This window comes from Coregonus lavaretus, assembly GCF_964263955.1.
Source record: "Coregonus lavaretus genome assembly, chromosome: 10".
In the NCBI taxonomy this organism is placed as follows: domain Eukaryota; kingdom Metazoa; phylum Chordata; class Actinopteri; order Salmoniformes; family Salmonidae; genus Coregonus; species Coregonus lavaretus.
Window position 1 is genome coordinate 40,383,172 of NC_139997.1, and position 21,775 is coordinate 40,404,946.

General features: G+C 40.4%; 1 protein-coding gene across 1 annotated transcript in view; it reads left to right on the plus strand.

Annotated features, from left to right (window-relative positions):
• LOC311135592 (ectodysplasin-A-like) overlaps positions 1-18,555 on the plus strand; it is a 56,207-nt gene extending 37,652 nt beyond the window's left edge. The window contains exons 3-8 of the mRNA XM_084169602.1: positions 14,789-14,824; positions 15,201-15,386; positions 15,492-15,514; positions 15,601-15,652; positions 15,925-16,055; positions 16,611-18,555. Coding sequence (XP_084025728.1) covers positions 14,789-14,824; positions 15,201-15,386; positions 15,492-15,514; positions 15,601-15,652; positions 15,925-16,055; positions 16,611-16,871 — 689 coding nt within the window. The 3' untranslated portion in view covers positions 16,872-18,555. The remainder of the gene's footprint in view (positions 1-14,788; positions 14,825-15,200; positions 15,387-15,491; positions 15,515-15,600; positions 15,653-15,924; positions 16,056-16,610) is intronic.
• Positions 18,556-21,775: the final 3,220 nt, after the last annotated feature.

Consider the following 21,775-nt stretch of genomic DNA (forward strand, 5'->3'; position numbering starts at 1 on the left):
ATGTCCTAAATCATAGTTTAAGTACACGTTTAAACGTCAGATGATAAGAACAACAATCTATCAAAATGAGTCATTGGCTAGCTAACAGTCTAGTCTACTGACAAGCTAGCTAACTAGCTGTTTAGCTGGCTAGCACACCCACAAACTTGTTTTAATCATATTAACCAGCTAGCTAGCACATTATCTTGTCAAACTGTTAAATTAGTAGCAAGCCAGCTACAAGTGATGCTAAATAACAAGATATGTATTCTACAGTGGGACTTGCGTTGCGACATGCGGAATGCAAATGGTGCCATGCTGAAAACCAACAACAAACTTTGAGGGTGATTTTCTCTAAACAGCTCATCAGGGAGACCTCCATTGAAATTAGCTATGCTGCGCTCAATTGGAACAGTTAATACACAAATTATACATTGTTTTGAAGCTTAGAATATCCTCTTTCCAGCAGTGTATATAACTTCAAATGTGTTTAGGGGTCAATGTGACTGATTATGATAGAACATGTCACATATGACTAGGATAATACCTTTGGCTTCTAGACAATGAAAGAAAGTGGATTTAAAAACCAACAGAACAGGTGAGCGCATATGAGGAAGTGTTTATAAAATATTTCCCTCGACATGTATTTATTTGGTCGGTTTTTGGCGTGGCTATTTTGAAGCAAGGTAAGACATGCCTCATAATATGAAGTAAAACATCCAGGTTTCAAACAATTAAGGAACTGGAAAAATATAGCGATGCTAATGATAGGCCTATCGTCTTCTGGTAGATGGAAAGGCTTTCCCAAAACCCTTCTAATTAAATGTTAACTAGCAATAAAGTAGCCTATGCCTACCTGGCAGAATATCATTATTATTTGCATCAATCCAGTGGACATTGGTTTTGCAAACATCATCTAATGTGTAATACAGAAACACCACTAACCAACAACAGTGCTAATGCCTGTGCACTTGAATTAAAGGGTAACTACACTCAAACAATTTCTTAGATTTTTCCCAGACCTCAAAAGTGGTCTGCTGATGTGGATTAAGCATTGATGTGGACATAGAACATCCAATTCTGCTGCTTTTCAAAAAAAAAAAAAAATTGTGACAGCGAAAACCTAAAACATTTTGAATAAATCTGAAACCTGTGAATTTCTGACTCAGTTGACAGCTTAATTTATGTATTTCAATAGTATACCTACTATTAGCCTAATTGCACAATACAGTTTAGGTTGGCCTCTTTACCTTTCTTGCCCGGTGTGAGGCTTTTATTAGCAAACGTGAAAATAAGTCAGCGAAAACTTTACAATTATTTACAAAAGAAAGTAACAAACTGGAAATTGCAACAGGAACATAAACTGGGGATAACTCCCATAACGGTTGCACTCAAACAAACCAGGCCTCAATAATACCTGTCCGCAACCAGTCCCCTGCCTGGCCTAGACAGAAATGACAAGGCTTAAATACCCTACCTGGAACCTTCAATATGGACCATACCATTATTAACCAATCATCAGTTATCAGTTTCAATATGGACCATATCATTATTAACCAATCATCAATTAGTATGTTCAAATACAGGCATGAAATCACAATAAACATATTCAGACAATAATCAATATATTACTAAATATATACACACTTCAATCAAAAGTGTAGGATCCTGCACAAAACAGAAATGGATCAGGGCAACATTTCTCCCCCCTGGAATTCAACCACATTACAGATCTCAGTAACACAGGATAAGTAGCGCTCCTGAACACGGCTGTGTTTGACACACCTCCTGATGCAGCAGGAACAAAGGATTCACCTCTTCATTCAACGAGGATTACAGGTATGTTTGCAAACAATTCTTTACCTTTAACCTAGCGATTACATCACCAAAACATGTGCACTTGAATCAAACTAAGAATGAGTAACACAGTGCTACACACAAATAGTTGGCGCGCCCAAAACCAAATGAATGTCAACGTGAGCTGTAACATGCATTTCTCTCTCATTACAGGCGAACATCAGCAATACCGAAGGACATGGCTAAACACATATTACATTCAATAAATTAATGTCCTTTCTCATATACCCATAAAGCGTTTCAAATGTCTGGTTACTTATATAAGGCATGTCTTTAGATTGTGACAGAGATCATAGGACGATCATCACAATGGGATGTATCATTTTAGGTCATTCAGAGTACAGTCACTGTTTCTCATATTTAAAGAATTACACAAGGCGCCTTTCCTTCACCGAGCGGGCCGTTTAGTTGTGTTTACAGAGGCTGGATCTATGCACTTTGGGAGGGAGACATTGTTTCCCGCTTCTATGTTGTTGGTATGAAACCAGAACATAAGTAATTACATTTTTGCGGCCATTCTCCTGATTTCTTGGTTTGACAGGAGTGAGCACTGGATTTTTTATGTGGTGTTCAGTTCAAAGCCTGACATGCATTGCATGTGTACATGTACAATGCAGGCATTTGTTTGGGCGCTCTGTCATTAGAAGGTTTAAGTCTCTTCCTCTCTCCCTCGCTCTCTCATTCCATTGTGGGCTACTGCTGCCGCTTAGATATCAGTTGAATTGAGTCTGCATACTTCAGCTTCACACAATAAGGTTGGTATGATCCTGCCAGAATCAGGATCTGCTAGTGAGGCATTGTTCCTTTCATCAGATTACCTCCAGTCAGGAGAGGCTGAGGAGATGACTGACATGTGTTTTGGACGCTGCTGCTTTTTGCTCTGAGGATGTATTTACATGTAAATATGGTGCAGGTCCAGTGTTTTCATTGAAGAGGCACTGTAGGGAAGAAATGGTGCTGTGATCCCAGATGGAGAGCTGCTCTTTTGGCTTAAAAGAAAGATTCACCCATTTTGAATGTTGCTGTATTTTATTTTATTTTTTATCTCTGAGACAAAGGTGCATCTCAGAAATGCACAAAAACTACACTGAACAAAAATATAAATGCAATATGTAAAGTGTTGGTCCCATGTTTCAAGAGCTGAAATAAAACATCCCAGAAGGTTTCCACAAAAAACTTATTTCTCTCAAATGTTGTGCACAAATTTGTTTATATCCCTGTTAGTGAGCATTTCTCCTTTGCCAAGATAATCCATCCACCTGACAGATGTGGCATATCAAGAAGCTGATTAAACAGCATGATCATTGTGCTGGGGACAATAAAAGGCCACTTTAAAATGTGCAGATGTCTCAAGTTTTGAGGGAGTGTGCAATTGGCATGCTGACTGTAGGAATGTCCACCAGAGCTGTTGCCAGATAATTGAATGTTAATTTCTCTACCATAAACTGCCTCCAACGTTGTTTTAGAGAATAGTTGCTGAGGAGTATTTCTGTCTGTAATAAAGCCCTTTTGTGGGGAAAAACTCACTCTGATTGGCTGGGCCTGGCTTCCCAGTGTGTAGACCTCGCTGCCAAGTGGGTGGGCCTATGCTGCACTACTGCCCAGTCATGTGAAATCCATAGATTATGGCCTAATGAATTTATTTCAATTGACTGATTTCCTTATGTGAACTGTATGTCAGGAAAATCTTTGAAATTGTTGCATGTTGTGTTAATATTTTTGTTCAGTAATTTAACATAAAAAATGGGTGAATCTTTCCTTTTAATGCTGAGGATCTCCCCTGATGGTCACTCATGATGTGTCAGTCACCAAGCACATTTAGGGAATAGGATATTGGGAGTTAGAAAGTAGTATGTTAGATTGGTGCCAGGAAAGGTTTCCACTGGTGATAAAGATACACGCAAGCACAAAGGTGCTGCATGCCATATGAAGTGTGCAGAGCACAGAGTATTGCAAGAGAGGCGTTGGCAGAGCCCAGAAATGACTGAGTTTTTGGCTGTCTCAGAAATGCCTGCCTGCCTGGCCTTGAACTACACACATTCCCAAGATCAGCATTGAAGAGTGACTCAAACATCCAAGGAAAAAGCCTTGGAAAGGGAACAGGTACTGTATGGAAGGAAAGGCCTCTCCAAAAGAGCCCCAAAAAGAAATAGAAAAGAATAGGCATTATGGAGGGCTACATCAACTGTAAATGTATATTTTCACTGGACTGAAAATACACCAGACGGTTCGTGTATGATCACACTTCCGCCTGCCTCAGAACCAGACGAGACGCTTGTGCGGTGAACAAACCTTCTGTGACACCTGATCTGTTTTGATCTCTACCACCTTGGGTTTAGGAGACAAAGCAGGAGGAAGGGAGGGAACCTACTCCTACTGTGCTTCCTCCCTGGGGAGATTAAGCAATGTATTGAGGGTGGCATTAATCTTTACAAGCACAAAATGATTGTGATTTTTCATCTGTCAAAGAGTGCGGGGTCAGTGTTGTAACCGGTTGAAGTTGGATCGCTGGGAGACATGCCCTGACACAGACGACTGCTGCTGTTGAAAGGAAGAGCTTTATGTTCACCTGTCATGTAGTTCCTCCTCCTTATCACCTACATGTGTCACTGAATTTATTCACAGAGATGTGTTCACACCGCAAAACCCATCTGTCTTCGCTTCACAGTCAAATCTAATCAAGTTTAACAGAAGTTTTATTCCAAGGTATTTATTCATTCTTTCTGGAGTGTAGAGTTTGTGGTTGCATTGAAAATAGATTGTGAGGGTGAGTCATGAAAGCCTTGTCCTTTTATGCTCTGTGTGCCATAGTGTAAACTGGAACACTCATCATGGGGTCTGTCAGAATGTAAATGTATACATACATATGTGAGTCTTCAGAGTTTGTTAGCCCTACATCGGCTTCGTGCACCGGATATGCCTCCTCTCTGTCTCACCACAAAATGGATTTGTCCGTTTTATAGGCGATATCTTTAAACATAGACAGGTACAGTTTCATGGATCTAAGGGGAAAGACTGCAGCCTTACTAAATCAGAGGCTTATTATGTCAAATAATTATTTGTCTGTTTTGGTGCAAAGTCATAGTTCTACTGTTATATACTTGGTTCATCACAGTATTTACATTTTACATTTTAGTCATTTGGTGCAAAGTCATAGTTCTACTGTTATATACTTGGTTCATCACAGTATTTACATTTTAGTCATTTAGCAGATGCTCTTATCCAGAGCGACTTATTGTTAGTGAGTGCATACATTTTCATACTGTTAGTACACCTCAAATATAACTGCCAACTGCAACATGGTCTTGTCCTCTGCACATACAATATATAATGTGCGGAGAACATATCATACCTCACAAATCCACCAAGGTAAATTACAAAGACATAACTTTAAAAGGATTCAAGGAACTAAGGCAGGCTGAAAATACAAGAAAGGAGCTTAATGTAATGTTCCTTCTCCCAGTGTCATTTGAATACTGCTTGGTAATGGTCCGCAACTGATCCGGCCTCCTACTGTGAGACCTGTCCAAATTGCAACAATGAAGCTGCTGGCTTACTTCACTCTTTTTAAATGAAATTAGCCAGAGAGATGACAGACTGGCCAATTGGCTCATCTTCTTGTTACCCCCCCATCCCCTCTCTGCTTGTGTTAGGTTCCCCTGGGCCACTCTACTCAGACAGCATAACATGACAAGGCCTTTGACAGGACTGGGAGCACCCGCTCACTGGATTAGATAATGCTGTTTTTCCCCTTCGCGGAGAAGAGCAGGAGAGAGCAGAGCAAATTTTCAGATGTGACCATTGGCTTACTCATTGTCTAGAATAACAGCTGTTTGTTTTTATAATTCAATTTGATTTAAACGCAGTATCCATTACTTTTCTTGTCCATTACTTTTAAGGACCAAGCAGCCCCGGTCTAAAGGCCTTTCCAAATTAGCTGAAAAGACAGATGATGTTATCGAACAAGCTGAGTATGGTTGAATTAGCAAATGGACATGTGAGTTTAGCTCTACCTTACGAGCTTATTCAATTAAGGCTGAGCTTTAAAGCAAAGAGCGACATTCTCAGGCCTAAGGAATGCATGTTACCAATTTCCCCCACCTGCTTCTTGGCAGGTCTGTCCTTTTATTTTGATTAAAAGAAAAAAAGACCATGTATTAGAATCCCCTGCCATGAATTACAATCTGAGCTCAGAGGTTAGAGCTGCACTATGCAGGACCGATGCAGTATGAGATTACACAAAGCAGATCCTATTCCATTTGGACAACTGGTGAGGGCTTCTTGGCAGTCAGATATTTTAGCGCCATGCCAAGGTTTACGTTGTGCCTTTTTTATTAGTTTTTTTGGGGGGAAAGGCATGTTGCCATGTGGTAGTATGTACTTTCAGTTAGTACAGAAGGAACACAAAGCTAAAATATTTTCTCAAAGTTCTAGCCACTATAATAGATTAAGTATCCTTGTTTTAAATCAGGCTATTTTGCAGAAGTGGCTTTGAGCAGGCATGAACACTCCCAACCCAGAGTGGTTGACACACTGAGTGTTTTCTCACATTAACTCCCTCTATGTTCTCCGTGATATTACATTTACATTTTAGTCATTTAGCAGACACTCTTATCCAGAGCGACTTACAGTTAGTGAGTGCATACATTATTTTTATTTAATTTTTCATACTGGCCCCCCGTGGGAATCGAACCCACAACCCTAGCGTTGCAAATGCCATGCTCTACCAACTGAGCTACATCCCTGCCGGCCATTCCCTCCCCTACCCTGGCCAATTGTACGCCGCCCCATGGGTCTCCCGGTCGCGGCCGGATTCGAACCAGGATCTCTAGTGGCACAGCTAGCACTGATATCTGGAATCCCTCACTGCTAGATTTCAATTCACTAATGACAAAGTGATTGAATGACAGAGAGACTGGTATGTATCTACAATTTAGTGTATTGCAATTTGTTTTTTTAACACATGCTAACAAACATCATAGCTAAGTATGCTTTCGGCAGTGTGATGTGATGTCTGACATATGCCAGAATATGCACAGTGCTATGTAGAACAGTGTTTGTCACATGTAACCAAAATAACAGAGGTTACCCCAGTGCAAATGTTTTGTTTTGATTCCAAATGGTAGGCCGACCGAGGGACCATCTGTATCATTTAACTGTTAACAGTTAACAGTACAGTGTGGGATACAGCAGAGTCCTCAGCTGTTGAGCGATGACTGGATATGTTAATGATGGAAGTCAATCAGCTGGCCCTGGGAGAGGACTTAAAAGAGCCCTTTGCACTATCAGACCAAAGGAGCTGGTACTGAAGCATTTGCCAAAATAATAATTTCTCTTTCATGTCAGATGCACTTTGCCTTCATAAATATGCAGTTTGCCTTTGCAAGCCATTTCACAGCAGATGTGTTTTTGTAGTACGTGTTGTGAAAATGTGTTTTCAATGTTGGCTCTCTTTGATGCTAATTTGTTCCATTCATTAAAGCATTGTACCACTTTTTTTGTCACAATCTGTTTATAGATGGAATATGGGGGATTATTTTCAGAAATCAATTATCATGAGTGTACGTCCATTAGAGCTGTGTCACACTGGGGACAGCCTTGTTCTCGTTCGTTGTTGTTCTGTTCCTTTGCCTCTCCATAACACATTGACCAGTATTTATTACCCATATCCCCAGCCATTCAATTCCTTGTGCACCTCTGGAGGCTGTGCTGAGCCATGTTCCTAAGTGGGGACACCTCTTGTAAAAACAACTGAGTAATGAGCATTGTGTGTGTGTGCGTGTGCATGTGTGTAATGGAGCACATCTGGGCCAGGATCTGTCCTCTGTACCAGGGTGATGGGAGGAGGACTTGACCTTGCTGGTTGGAATGAGTGGTTAGAGCTTTGGGCCAGTAACCGAAAGGTCACTGGTTCGAATACAGGAGCCGACAAGGTGAAAACTCTGTTGATGTGCCCTTGAGCAAGGCACTTAACCCTAATTTGCTCCATGGGTGCCGTGCTACTATGGCTGACCCTGTAAAACAACACATTTGACTGCACCTATCCGGTGTATGGGACAATAATATATACACAGTCCAGTCAAAAGTTTGGACACACCTACTCATTCAAGGGTTTGTCTTTATTTTTACTATGTTCTACATTGTAGAATAATAGTGAAGACATCAAATAACACATGGAATCATGTAGTAACCAATAAAGTGTTAAACAAATCAAAATATATTTTATATTTGAGATTCTTTAAAGTAGCCACCCTTTGCCTTGATGACAGCTTTGCACACTCTTGACATTTTTTATTCATTTTTTCACCTTTATTTAACCAGGTAGGCCAGTTGAGAACAAGTTCTCATTTACAACTGCGACCTGGCCAAGATAAAGCAAAGCAGTGCGATTAAAACAACAACAACACAGAGTTACACATGGGATAAACAAAAACATACAGTCAGTAACACAATAGAAAATCTATATACAGTGTGTGCAAATGTAGCAAGTTATGGGGGTAAGGCAATAAATAGGCCATAGTGCAAAATAATTACAATTTAGTATTAACACTGGAGTGATAGATGTGCAGAAGATGATGTGCAAAAAGAGATACTTGGGTGCAAATGAGCAAAATAAATAACAATATGGGGATGAGGTAGTTGGGTGGGCTAATTACAGATGGGCTGTGTACAGGTGCAGTGATCGGTAAGCTGCTCTGACAACTAATGCTTAAAGTTAGTGAGGGAGATAAGAGTCTCCAGCTTCAGAGATTTTTGCAGTTCGTTCCAGTCATTAGCAGCAGAGAACTGGAAGGAAAGGCGGCCAAAGGAGGTGTTGGCTTTGGGGATGACCAGTGAGATATACCTGCTGGAGCGCATACTACGGGTGGGTGTTGCTATGGTGACCAATGAGCTAAGATAAGGCGGGGATTTGTCTAGCAGTGATTTATAGATGACCTGAAGCCAGTGGGTTTGGCGACGAATATGTAGTGAGGGCCAGCCAACGAGAGCGTACAGGTCACAATGGTGGGTAGTTTATGGGGCTTTGGTGACAAAACGGATGGCACTGTGATAGACTACATCCAATTTGCTGAGTAGAGTGTTGGAGGCTATTTTGTAAATGACAAATCAAATCAAATCACATTTTATTTGTCACATACACGTGTTTAGCAGATGTTATAGCGGGTGTAGCAAAATGCTTGTGCTTCTAGCTCCGACAGTGCAGTAATATCTAACAATTACACAACATATACCCAATATACACAAAAAAGTAAGGAATGGGATTTAAGAATATATACATATATGGACAAGCAATGACAGAGCGGCATGGACTAAGATACAGAAGAATATTATAGAATAGAATGCAGTATATACATATGAGATGAGTAGTGCAAGATATGTAAACATTATTAAAGTGACTAATGCTCCATTTCTTAAAGTGGCCAGTGATTTCAATAGGCAGCAGCAGCCTCTAATGTGCTAGTGATGGCTATTTAACAGTCTGATGGCCTTGAGATAGAAGCTGTTTTTCATTCTCTCGTTCCCAGCTTTGATGCACCTGTACTGACCTCGCCTTCTGGATGGTAGCGGTGTCAGTACAGGTGCATCAAAGCTGGGACCGAGAGAATGAAAAACAGCTTCTATCTCAAGGCCATCGCCGAAGTCAAGGATCGGTAGGATAGTCAGTTTTACGAGGGCATGTTTGGCAGCATGAGTGAAGGAGGCTTTGTTGCGAAATAGGAAGCCGATTCTAGATTTAACTTTGGATTGGAGATGCTTAATGTGAGTCTGGAAGGAGAGTTTACGGTCTAACCAGACACCTAGGTATTTGTAGTTGTCCACATATTCTAAGTCAGACCCGCCGAGAGTAGTGATTCTAGTCGGGCGGGCGGGTGCAAGCAGCGTTCGATTGAAGAGCATGCATTTAGTGTTACTAGCGTTTAAGAGCAGTTGGAGGCTACGGAAGGAGTGTTGTATGGCATTGAAGCTCGTTTGGAGGTTTGTTAACACAGTGTCCAATGAAGGGCCAGATGTATACAAAATGGTGTCGTCTGCGTAGAGGTGGATCTGAGAGTCACCAGCAGCAAGAGCGACATCATTGATATACACATAGAATAGAGTCTGCCCGAGAATTGAACCTTGTGACACCCCCATAAAGACTGCCAGAGGTCCAGACAACAGGCCCTCCGATTTGACACACTGAACTCTATCTGAGAAGTAGTTGGTGAACGAGGCGAGGCACTCATTTGAGAAACCAAGGCTATTTAGTCTGCCGATAAGAATGCGGTGATTGACAGAGTCGAAAGCCTTGGCCAGGTCGATGAAGACGGCTGCACAGTACTATCTTTTATCGATCGCGGTTATCATATCGTTTAGAACCTTGAGCGTGGCTGAGGTGCACCCATGACCAGCTCGGAAACCAGATAGCATAGCGGAGAAGGTACGGTGGGATTCGAAATGGTCGGTGATCTGTTTGTTAACTTTCAAATACTTTCGAAAGGCAGGGCAAGATGGATATAGGTCTGTAACAGTTTGGATCTAGAGTGTCACCCCCTTTGAAGAGGGGGATGACCGCGGCAGCTTTCCAATCTCTGGGGATCTCAGATGATACGAAAGAGAGGTTGAACAGGCTAGTAACAGGTTGAACATTCTCTCAACCAGCTTCATGAGGAATGCTTTTCCAACAGTCTTGAAGGAGTTCCCACATATGCTGAACACTTGTTGGCTGCTTTTCCTTCACTCAATTGGGTTGAGGTCGGGTGATTGTGGAGGCCAGGTCATCTGATGCAGCACTCCATCCCTCTCCTTGGTCAAATAGCCCTTACACAGCCTGGAGGTGTGTTTTGGGTCATTGTCCTGTTGAAAAACAAATGATAGTCCCACTAAGTGCAAACCAGATGGGATGGCGTGTCGCTGCAGAATGCTGTGGTAGCCATGCTGGTTAAGTATGCCTTAAATTCTAAATAAATCACAGACAGTGTCACCAGCAAAGCACCCCCACACCATCACACCTCCTCTTCCATGCTTCACGGTGGGAAACACACATGCAGAGATCATCCATTCACCTACTCTGCGTCTCACAAAGACACGGCGGTTGGAATCAAAAATCTCAAATTTGGACTCATCAGACCAAAGGACAGATTTCCACAGGTCTACTGTCCATTGCTCGTGTTTCTTGGCCCAAGCAAGTCTCTTCTTATTATTGGTGTCCTTTAGTAGTGTTTTTTTTGCAGCAATTCGACCATGAAGGCCTGATTCACGCAATCTCCTCTGAACAGTTGATGTTGAGATGTGTCTGTGACTTGAACTCTGTGAAGCATTTATTTGGGCTGCAATCTGAGGTGCAGTTAACTCTAATGAATTTACCCTCTGCAGCAGAGGTAACTCTGGGTCTTCCTTTCCTGTGGCGGTCCTCATGAGAGCCAGTTTCATCATAGCGCTTGATGGTTTTTGCGACTGCACTTGAAGAAACTTTCAAAGTTCTTGAAATGTTCTGTATTGACTGACCTTCATGTCTTAAAGTAATGATAGACTGTTGTTTATCTTTGCTTATATGGGCTGTTCTTGCCATAATATGGACTTGGTCACTTTTTAGTTACTACATGATTCCATGTGTTATTTCATGGTTTTGATGTCTTCACTATTACTCTACAATGTAGAAAATAGTAAAAATAAAGAAAAACCCTGGAATGAGTAGGTGTGTCCAAACTTTTGACTAGTACTGTATATACAATTTTTTGTCATCATGTTCTTATTTTTACTCAACAAGAATATGCTTGTTGCTGGTGAAATGTATGATTGGGAAATGACCACGGTTTCCCCAGCAACATGTACCGCTAGTCTATTGTCAAGGCAGCCAGGGTGTGTCCAAGGCTGTGGACATGCTGGCCTTTGGTGGCAACATTTTGTGACTGACAACCTGAACATGAAACATACTTATGGCTGCAGAGTAGAAGGGTTTAAGCATTACTGTAACTATCTATCTACTGGTAACAAAGCTGTCCATGTTGACTGATATAGTACGACCATGAGAGTAAGCAGACACACTTGGGATGGAAGGGAGATTGTGTTTAAATGTTTGTTATATCTGTACAAATCTCTTGTCAAACTAGATTTGTTCAAGGCACAATGTCATCATAACTATCTTAGACAGGTGTTTATTCAGTTAAGTCAGAAATGGAGACTTTACATCAATGATTCCGTCTCACTCTCCAACTATTGCATGTTTCATCCAAACAGAACAAAGGAGTGTTAACTCATATATTATACACACATTACAATGTGTAAATACACAGAACTCCTGTAGCTCAGTTGGTAGAGGATGGCGCTTGCAACGCCAGGTTTGTGGGTTCGTTTCCCACGGGGGGCCAGTATGAAAAATGTATGCACTCACTTACTGTACGTCGCTCTGGATAAGAGCGTCTGCTAAATGACTAAAATGTAAAAAATGAAAAGGTCAATCATTTTGTTCTTTCTCACATAGGCCTATGGAAATGGATGCTATGGTAATTATATAAAAATACAGAGTACAAATAAGTCGTATTCTTTTCTAATCTTTTGTATCTTATATCTGATTGATGATTCATCGACATGGGGTTTGTTTCAAACTATCTGTGTGCTGAGAGTTTGCTGAAGGCATTTTGATCTATTACAGATGTAGGATCTTAATTTGAGCCAGATTTCTACAGCAGAAAAATTATCCTGCAGAAACAGGAAATGTGAAATATTATGTGGATTATGATTAATTGAACTTTTTTGTAGGGGTTGATACATTTTTCATTAGGGCAAATCAAGTATGACATTTTAAAGTGGAAATTACAAACTTTAGAAGCCTTCAGCAATAAAAGAGTGATCAAATGTAAGATCCTGCATCTGTATAGTCAACTGTGCTCCTAGCTTTCAATTCCTCTCTCCGGTAAAACAGTCTGTTCCTAGATGTCTGCCAATGAAAACAAAGTGAAAAGTGTTGTTATCACTGATCCAACCGATTAGTAAGTTGTTTAATGAGTAAAGCTCCCTTTGGCTGTTTTCTGGCTATGACAGATTCCAAGATTCTCTGCTAGGGTTTAGACAGATTGATTAGTGAGTGGGTGGTGTTGTAGGTGGACAGTTTCCTTTAATATGAGGAGCACTTCTATCTTGTTTATACAATATAGTTCCTGCATGTAAAGTCTTTCACATTTTAACACAGTTGGGCATGTATGCACATTTTACAAAACAAAGGAAGATCCAGTGAATTGGAATGTTTTGGAGTCTGTTTCGTGTGCTCTCAGACTTCACTGTAAAGTTATTCACCATTCAGATGCAATACATGTTTACGTTGCACATCAAATAAACTATTGAACTCATTTGAAATGAAAGTCATCTGGAATAAATACAACATTTAAACTAGCGTCTTAAGCAAATTGTTCTTCTTACTTTTGATCTCTTATGTTTTGAGAAAAATAGATATATTGCGTGAGAAGACATCCAGAAAACATTAAGAAACAATGGTAATTAAAATAGCGAAATGATGACATTTATTGAGAAAACAACTTCTAAGCCAATTCAAACAGACACAAAAGTGCATATCACAGGTCTTACAGTGTGATTGACAGTCTTCTTTTTTTTTTGCTGTACAGATGTTGTTTATTGAGCTGAACAAGGTTGTTAGGATATTATTTTCCAATTGTATAATTGTAGCGCTTTGGATGGGTCCATTCATGCAATTCAACTAAAAGCAATGTGTGATGTGCACTCATTACAGGCAATTTGACTTTCACTGTCCATCCCAGACTCTGATTCGGGTCCAGTAACATCCAAGTCTTGTTGTTTTTGGAGTCCTGACATTAATTACATTGTGCTCAGCCAGTCCCATGCTTGCAGTACCTGGCAGGAAGCTGTGGTTAAGGAAGTTGTTTTCGGGAAACCCTAACACACTTTATACATAGAAACGGGTCCAAATAGACCACAGAGCACAGCAGTGGGCACAGTGCCACACCATCTCTCACTAATAACAAGTGTTTCAGCTCAGGGCCCTTATGGCTTTCATGGACACAGTGATTGGGATTCTTTACCGTCTCTGAAATAAATATTTCTCTAACTTTTGGAATGTGAGATTTCCCCAGTTTTGCTTTCTTAAAAGTTGTTCTTATGACTCATGTAATACATGATGCTCTTAGCTTCTTTTCAATCCATGTCAAAATTTGGGAGAGAAGCTTCTCAAGGAATGGTCAACTCAAACTCTCTGTTTGTGTTGTTTGACATAGCCAAAGCTACTGCAACATACAGCAGTATAAACAATGAAAACCACCTTCAGAGACATTTTCCTCAAATCAGTACAATTCCTGAGTCTTTAAATGATAATTACTCCCAGACCACCTCCTGCTCCAGACCTTTCACAAAGGGTTTGGCTTTTCAGATGTTTCACTCTTAACATGTTCCAGATTTTAAATCACTTATTAAAGAGAAACATTTTAAAATGGAAATTACAAACTTTTGTGCATTCACAAAATGTCCTTTGAGAAAATCTGTTTATGTCTCGAGACGTTATCTTGATACATCTACAAGGGATAGAGATACTGTATGTCCTCTCAAAACGAAGCCCTCTAATTTCATGGACAGACTATTTTAAAATCATATTTGTCGAGTTTATTCAATTCAGGTCAATAGAATGCTGATTATTTTCATATCAGTTGGGTTCAGCTTGTGTTAGCCACAAACCCCCTCAAGCTAACTCCAATCATTTGCTCCACATGCTTCTACAGTATTATATGACTCATGGGTTATCTGTAATTCTGCAATCTAGACTAGGGGAAAGATGAGATGGAAAGCTGTAAATACATAGCTTTGAGAACTGATCAGAAGTGGCATACATCTTGTGCCAGGGATGAAGTGTTTTGACCTGTATTGTCCTGCATCTGCATCCCCTATTCTTGTTTGACTCTCTCTAACTGTATGTTCTCTCTCTTTCACATGGATGGAATCACATCAGAATCACATGGAAACAAACGAAAAGAAAGGAAAAAAGGTACAGTAAAAAACAAATATTTTTATGTTATATTGTTTTTGTGCCTTCTATCGATTCCCTGGGTCATTTCATGCTAGCTACCTAGCTAGCTAGCTATCCAGCCAGCCCATAGAGAAAGCATTGCATTGTGGATTTTGTAGTAGACTTGAGCTGCAACAGATTTCCATAATGATTTTTCATGTTGCTACCAACCTTATTATAAAATGAAACATTTTTTCACAAAAATTAAAGGAATGAGTGGTTTTGGGTGGATTTTTCCTTTAAGTGAACGCTTCCATTGCTACAGGTGATGGTGCAGTGCTGAGGAGGTTGTTTATATTTTCATTCATGTCATAGTACCCACTAATTCAGATTTTCTCCTTGTCTTACTTTTTAGGCAAGAAAGGCCCTCCGGGTGCACCTGGCCCCCTAGGCCCTCCAGGGCCACAGGGTCCACCTGGTATTCCTGGCATTCCAGGTATCCCTGGGAACAACGCCATGGGCCCCTCAGGACCACCCGGACCTCCAGGCCCTGCTGGACCGCCAGGGCCACAGGGACCCCCTGGTCTTCAAGGACCCTCAGGTACCTCCTCACTTTAATTCCCTTTGGGCCAAATCCTGATTTATTTGTGGTGTTCAACCTTTCATCAAAAAAACTGACACATTAATTGTTTTCTAATCTGCACAGGGGGCAGAGTCAGAGATAGCCAGGTGTGTTACTCTTTCAATGTTTTGATGATTTAAAAAAAGATTATGTCCACTTTTCCACAAATTAATTATTTATTGTTGTGTTACAGCCTGCTGTGGTACATCTCCAAGGCCAAGAAACAACAATACAGGTCAAGGAAGGTAAGAGTTAAATTTTAGATACTCTCGTCCTCACATCACTTAATGACTAAAAGAAAGGCACATTTACAGTCAGAAATCATTTTCAAGAAGTCTCTTATTTGTTATTAGTTCCTCTAAGAATAGATCGGAAAAAGTTAAGACATTAATTCACTGCAGGAGACATACACATACACATTGTATTTAAATTTTTTGACAATGCAACAATGAAGAACTCTGTCTATAATTGTATGACAATGACGGATGTTGAGTGACTGCCCTTTTCTCACGCTGAGATCTTTCAGAAGGCGTACTGAGAAACTGGAAAATGATATCCATGCATCACAAGGTGTTCAAGATGCACTCGAGGTCTGGGGAGCTGGAGGTGTTGGTAGATGGCACCTACTTCATCTATAGTCAGGTAGAAGTGAGTACGGTCTTAGGCCTAACTCTTCCTATCGCCTGCATGTCACTCATCCTTTCACTCTGCAGTCCCAGTGGATTATGCTATCTCAAAGGTTAGTAAGGTCAAAATATCTAAATTGGCTGTGGTAAGGCCGACCATTCTAGGCATAATCTATAATGAATCCTTAGCTTTGAGTCTAAACTTTATTACTGACAGAAATCCAAATTAGACCCCCATGAAATTACTTGTATTAAATAGCAATTATCTGGCATACTGAAGGCTACATTTCTCAGAACACACATGGTTGATTTTGCCAGTGCTCTTGGCTGCAGAGGGAAATGTCTGGATGAGTGAAGTGAATGTATTGCATGCCCTTCAAAGTGAGCCACATTGTACAAAGTGGATCATATGCTGTGGTAATTATAACCCAGTTTGCCTGATATATCTCATGATTGGAAATAAGTTAAGTTAAATAAGTAGTCTAGTAGTTCATTATCTGCATTCTCATATTTGTGTTATTTCCTCAGAATTTAAAATAATATTTATGGTTTGTCCCCACATAACTTTTCCTACCAGGTTTACTACCTCAACTTCACTGACATTGCTAGCTATGAGGTGATGGTGGACAAGACACCGTTCCTGCGCTGTACGCGGAGCATCGAGACGGGACAGCGGAAGTTCAACACCTGCTACACGGCTGGGGTGTGTCTGCTGCGTGCCCGGCAGAAGATCTCCATCAGGATGGTGTACGAGGACACCTCCATCAGCATGACCAACCACACCACCTTCCTGGGGAGCATCCGCCTCGGGGAGGCCCCCCCGGCCAGCCACTCCTGAAGAGGCAGGCCTACCAACCTGTCTGTCAAGCCACGACCCACCCCTCTTCCAGCATATCCACCTATAGCCTGGGGGAGGCTCCACCCACTCTACTCTTCCTCTACAACCATCACCACCACCTATCACATATCGACCAATAAGGAAATGAGGAGACCCACCTACTCCAGAGATGACATCATGTACAGTACTAAAGTATCCGCCCTCAGCCTGGGCCAGGCCCGCCCCTTCAGGCTACTACTGAGCTGATAAGCCCCACCCTCCCTTATAATAGAGGGGTGACCTGGTCTAATGATATTAACCACTGCCTGTTATCTCTGAATGGAAGATTCCTTCCACAGAGCGATGATGACTATGACCTTCGGAGATAATGATGGACAAATATGCACCCAACGTGTCTTAGCATTAAGAAAGTGAGGAGTTGCTGATGTTTGAAGAAAAAAATACATTAGACTTTACTTTTAGAATAGTGCATTTGTAGATAATAACTTGGTTTCCCTGGTCATAACATGCTTGAGAAACCAAGATTGACAGGAGTCAGTCATGTCTCCACTCAAAGAACTGTCTGTTAGTTAGACAACATAGGTACATACTGTAAAAGCTTTTGAAAACAATATAGAAATACAATGTGTCGCAGTTCTCTGATGAAATGAACATGTATAGCTGAAACACAAACATTTATCTGTTAGAATGTGCACTGGTTAAAGCAAATTATTGATCTGTAGGCAAATCTCTCTCTCTTTCTCTCTCTCTCTTGAATAATAAGGTCAGTATGAATGTTTCTGTTTTATCTGAAATGAAGTTGTTTGTTAAATATGGAATCACCTGGAATAATCCTGTTGATTAAATGTTTTATTTTTCCAAATTACTAATAACATGACCGTTCATGATCACAAGACTTTTCTGGATGGGGTTATAGTTATTTTCTTTATTTAGTTCTGCTTTGGTTTGTTTGAAATAACTAATTCCCTTTGAGCTGAACCAGTCATGTCCTGTTTCTGGAAGGCCATTTGTGTTTCAGTTTTTCTCCGAAGAATTCTGTCTTTCCGTATACATAGGCAGCTTGAAGCTTTTGTAAATATCACACACAGTCAAAATATTTTTCAGCATATAACTCCTTCTCATGTTCATGTTTATATGTGAGTGAACACATTAGTCTTTAAGGAATAATTTAAGGGCACAGAGTATCTGTCAACATGCAGTTTCTGGATGTTTATGAAACTGCTCTGCACTGTGCATGTATTGTTATTATTACAGGGTTTGGTCAATCACCATGCTGTCAACCTTCTGGAAAATTGGTGACAAAAGCAGAATCAAGTCCAGTTGTTTTGAATAAGTTTGAAAACAGTTATGGAAGGAACAATAGATAAAGAGTTTCATTCCAAAACACTATATATCAATTTTCAGAAATGTTGGTAAATTAGCTTTTATTGTTTAGATAACTTATGAAAGAGATAATTGTGTTTTTTTTCACCATCTTATCATGGCATGGGGTTGGTCAATGACAGACATGTTATTTGTTTAAAATCTATCACTTGATGGTTTCATTTCAGAGAGAAAAATAATCATGTTTTGTTGCAAAACGCTATATATCTGCCTCAATCTCAGAGAAATAAGTAGTACTGCTAGGTTTTATACAGTCAATTGTGACAAATAACTACATTTATAATAAAGAACTGTACAAATTATATTTGTGACATCCATATTTAAATGTAAAATATGTTTTTTTAAATGAACCAATACAGGAATAGAGAGCAATAGTAATGGCGTCTTTTTGTAGGCACTAACTCCGCCATGGTTCATTGGACAAAGCCTATGGGGAAATGTAGGGTTTTTGGATAAATGCCAAAAATAAGGTCTGTAGTAAACACAGGCTTAGGAGATCTTATACGTTTTGTTCTATGGGATCATCTTCATCAGATAATGTCACTTTTCGTGAATTTTGAAGCATTTATGTAATTTAAAAAAGCACATAAAGGCCTCATAATTCATAAAGGTCATGTTAACTGACTGATATTATCTCATAGAACAAAATGTATATGATCTCCTAAGCTTGTGTTAACCTCAGACCTTCTTTTCTGTGTTTATCCCAAAACACTATTCTTTCCCCATTAATTTCCCCCAGAGGTATGGCTGACTGAACCAGAGGTAACTCATTTCCAGTTTTTAGGACTACAAGCTGGCAAGCTCTATATGAGATCTGTATGTAAAATATTTATATTTTACATTTTAGTCATTTAGCGGATGCTTTTATCCAGAGCAATTCACAGTTAGTGCATTCATCTTAAGATAGCTAGGTGAGACAACCACATATCACAGTCAAATGTACAGGATACGAACATTCCATTTCAGCTAAACAATGTATATATAGCTTTTTGCAACAAACCCCATTTTAATACATATCTAAAATCGATTAATAAAAAACCTGAGAACAGATATATTTTACACACACATGAAGGTACCCATAAGCAATCACTTCTGACGTAAAAATACCGATGTGAAAAATTGGTGGAAATAGCGTTTTGGAACGAAACTCTTCATATATAAAACAATTTACCAAAGGAAGTTCAAACATATTACTTTTCAGTTATTATGGTAATTCTACATCGTCCAGTAGCCTAATGTCTGCAATAAGAGTTGGTATCAAACATTACAACTTGCTGTTTAGAAACATGCCCAAAAAGGACAGTGAGCAATGGTGTTGTAGTATTACGTATTATTAGTAGTTTGGTTCAATTCCGTGCTTAGAATGGTTAATTCTCCTATTCATGCTTTGCGATTAAATGTAATGCCTGTGTCAAGTTGAATCAAGATAGAATTGTCCCGAACTCTGGTAGCTATATGTCCTTTAATTCAAACATTGTTTAGTTGAAGTGTACATTGTGGTTTGTGTTGAGATCTGCATTATTTGGATTGTTTGTAGGTAAATAGGGTATATTTGTTTCCCTGCTTTGTTGAAAATAATGTACATTTGTATACGCTGTTGCGATTGTAAATATGTATATAAAATAGAATTCTGTTTTTGTAAATTGAATTGATTTATAATATTAAATTCTATAAAATTCTCACTTGTCATATGATATAATATTTTTTAACAATGCCTATGGCAGCCAAAAGTTCCAATAAAACCAGATTATTCTACAGTATTGACATACTGAGGTATATATTGCCTCTTTTGAAAATACAGTGCAATCGGAAAGTATTCAGACCCCTTGACTTTTTCCACAATTTGTTACGTTACAGCCTTATTCTAAAATTGATTAAATTGTTTTTTTCCCCTCATCAAACTACACACAATACCCCATAATGACAAAGCAAAAACAGGTTTATTGAAATGTTTGCAAATGTAAAAAAAAAAAAAAAAAAAGGAAATTATCACATTTACATAAGTATTCAGACCCTTTACTCAGTACTTTGTTGAAGCACCTTTGGCAGAGATTACAGCCTCGAGTCTTCTTGGGTATGACGCTACAAGCTTGGCACACCTGTATTTGGGGAGTTTCTCCCATTCTTCTCTGCAGATCCTCTCAAGCTCTGTCAGGTTGGATGGGGAGCGTCGCTGCACAGCTATTTTCAGGTCTCCAGAGATGTTCGATCGGGTTCAAGTCTGGGCTCTGGCTGGGCCACTCAAGGACATTCAGCCACTCCTGCGTTGTCTTGGCTGTGTGCTAAGTGTCGTTGTCCTGTTGGAAGGTGAACCTTCGCCCCAGTCTGAGGTCCTTAGCACTCTGAAGCAGGTTTTTATCAAGGATCTCTCTGTATTTTGTTCCGTTCATCTTTCCCTCAATCCTGACTAGTCTCCCAGTCCCTGCCGCTGAAAAACATCCCCACAGCATGAAGCTGCCACCACCATGCTTCACCGTAGGGATGGTGCCAGGTTTCCTCCAGACATGACACTTTGCATTCAGGCCAAAGAGTTCAATCTTGGTTTCATCAGACAAGAGAATCTTGTTTCTCATGGTCTGAGAGTCCTTTAGGTGCCTTTTTTCAAACTCCAAGCGGGCTGTCATGTGCCTTTTGCTGATGAGTAGCTTCCGTCTGGCCACTCTACCATAAAGGCCTGATTGGTAGAGTGCTGCCGTGATGGTTGTCCTTCTGGAAGGTTCTCCCATCTCCACAGAGGAACTCTGGAGCTCTGTCAGAGTGACCATCGGGTTCTTGGTCACCTCCCTGACAAAGGCCCTTCTCCCCCAAATGCTCAGTTTGGCCGGGAGGCCAGCTCTAGGAAGAGTCTTGGTGGTTCCAAACTTCTTCCATTTAAGAATGATGGAGGCCACTGTGTTCTTAGAGACCTTCAATATTTGACCTAGATAGTTTGTGTGTATGTATTGATATGTAGGCTACGTGTGCCTTTAAAAAAAAAAGTATGTAGTTCTGTCCTTGAGCTGTTCTTGTCTATTAATGTTCTGTATTATGTAATGTTTCATGTTTTGTGTGGACCCCAGGAAGAGTAGCTGCTGCTTTTGCAACAGCTAATGGGGATCCTAATAAAATACCAAAATACCAAATGCTGCAGAAATTATTTGGTACCCTTCCCCAGATCTGTGCCTCGACACAATCCTGACCCTAACCCTAACCCTATGAACAATTCCTTCGACCTCATGGCCTGGTTTTTGCTCTGACATGCACTGTCAACTGTGGGACCTTATATAGACAGGTGTGTGCCTTTCCAGAGAGAACAGTCTATGACTTGGGTGACTGGAGTCTATGACAATTTTTTGGGCCTTCCTCTGACACCGCCTAGTATATAGGTCCTGGATGGCAGGAAGCTTGGCCCCAGTGATGTACTGGGCCGTACGCACTACCCTCTGTAGCGCCTTACGGTCGGATGCCGAACAGTTGCCATACCATACGGTGATGCATCCGGTCAGGATGCTCTCGATGGTGCAGCTGTATAACTTTTTGAT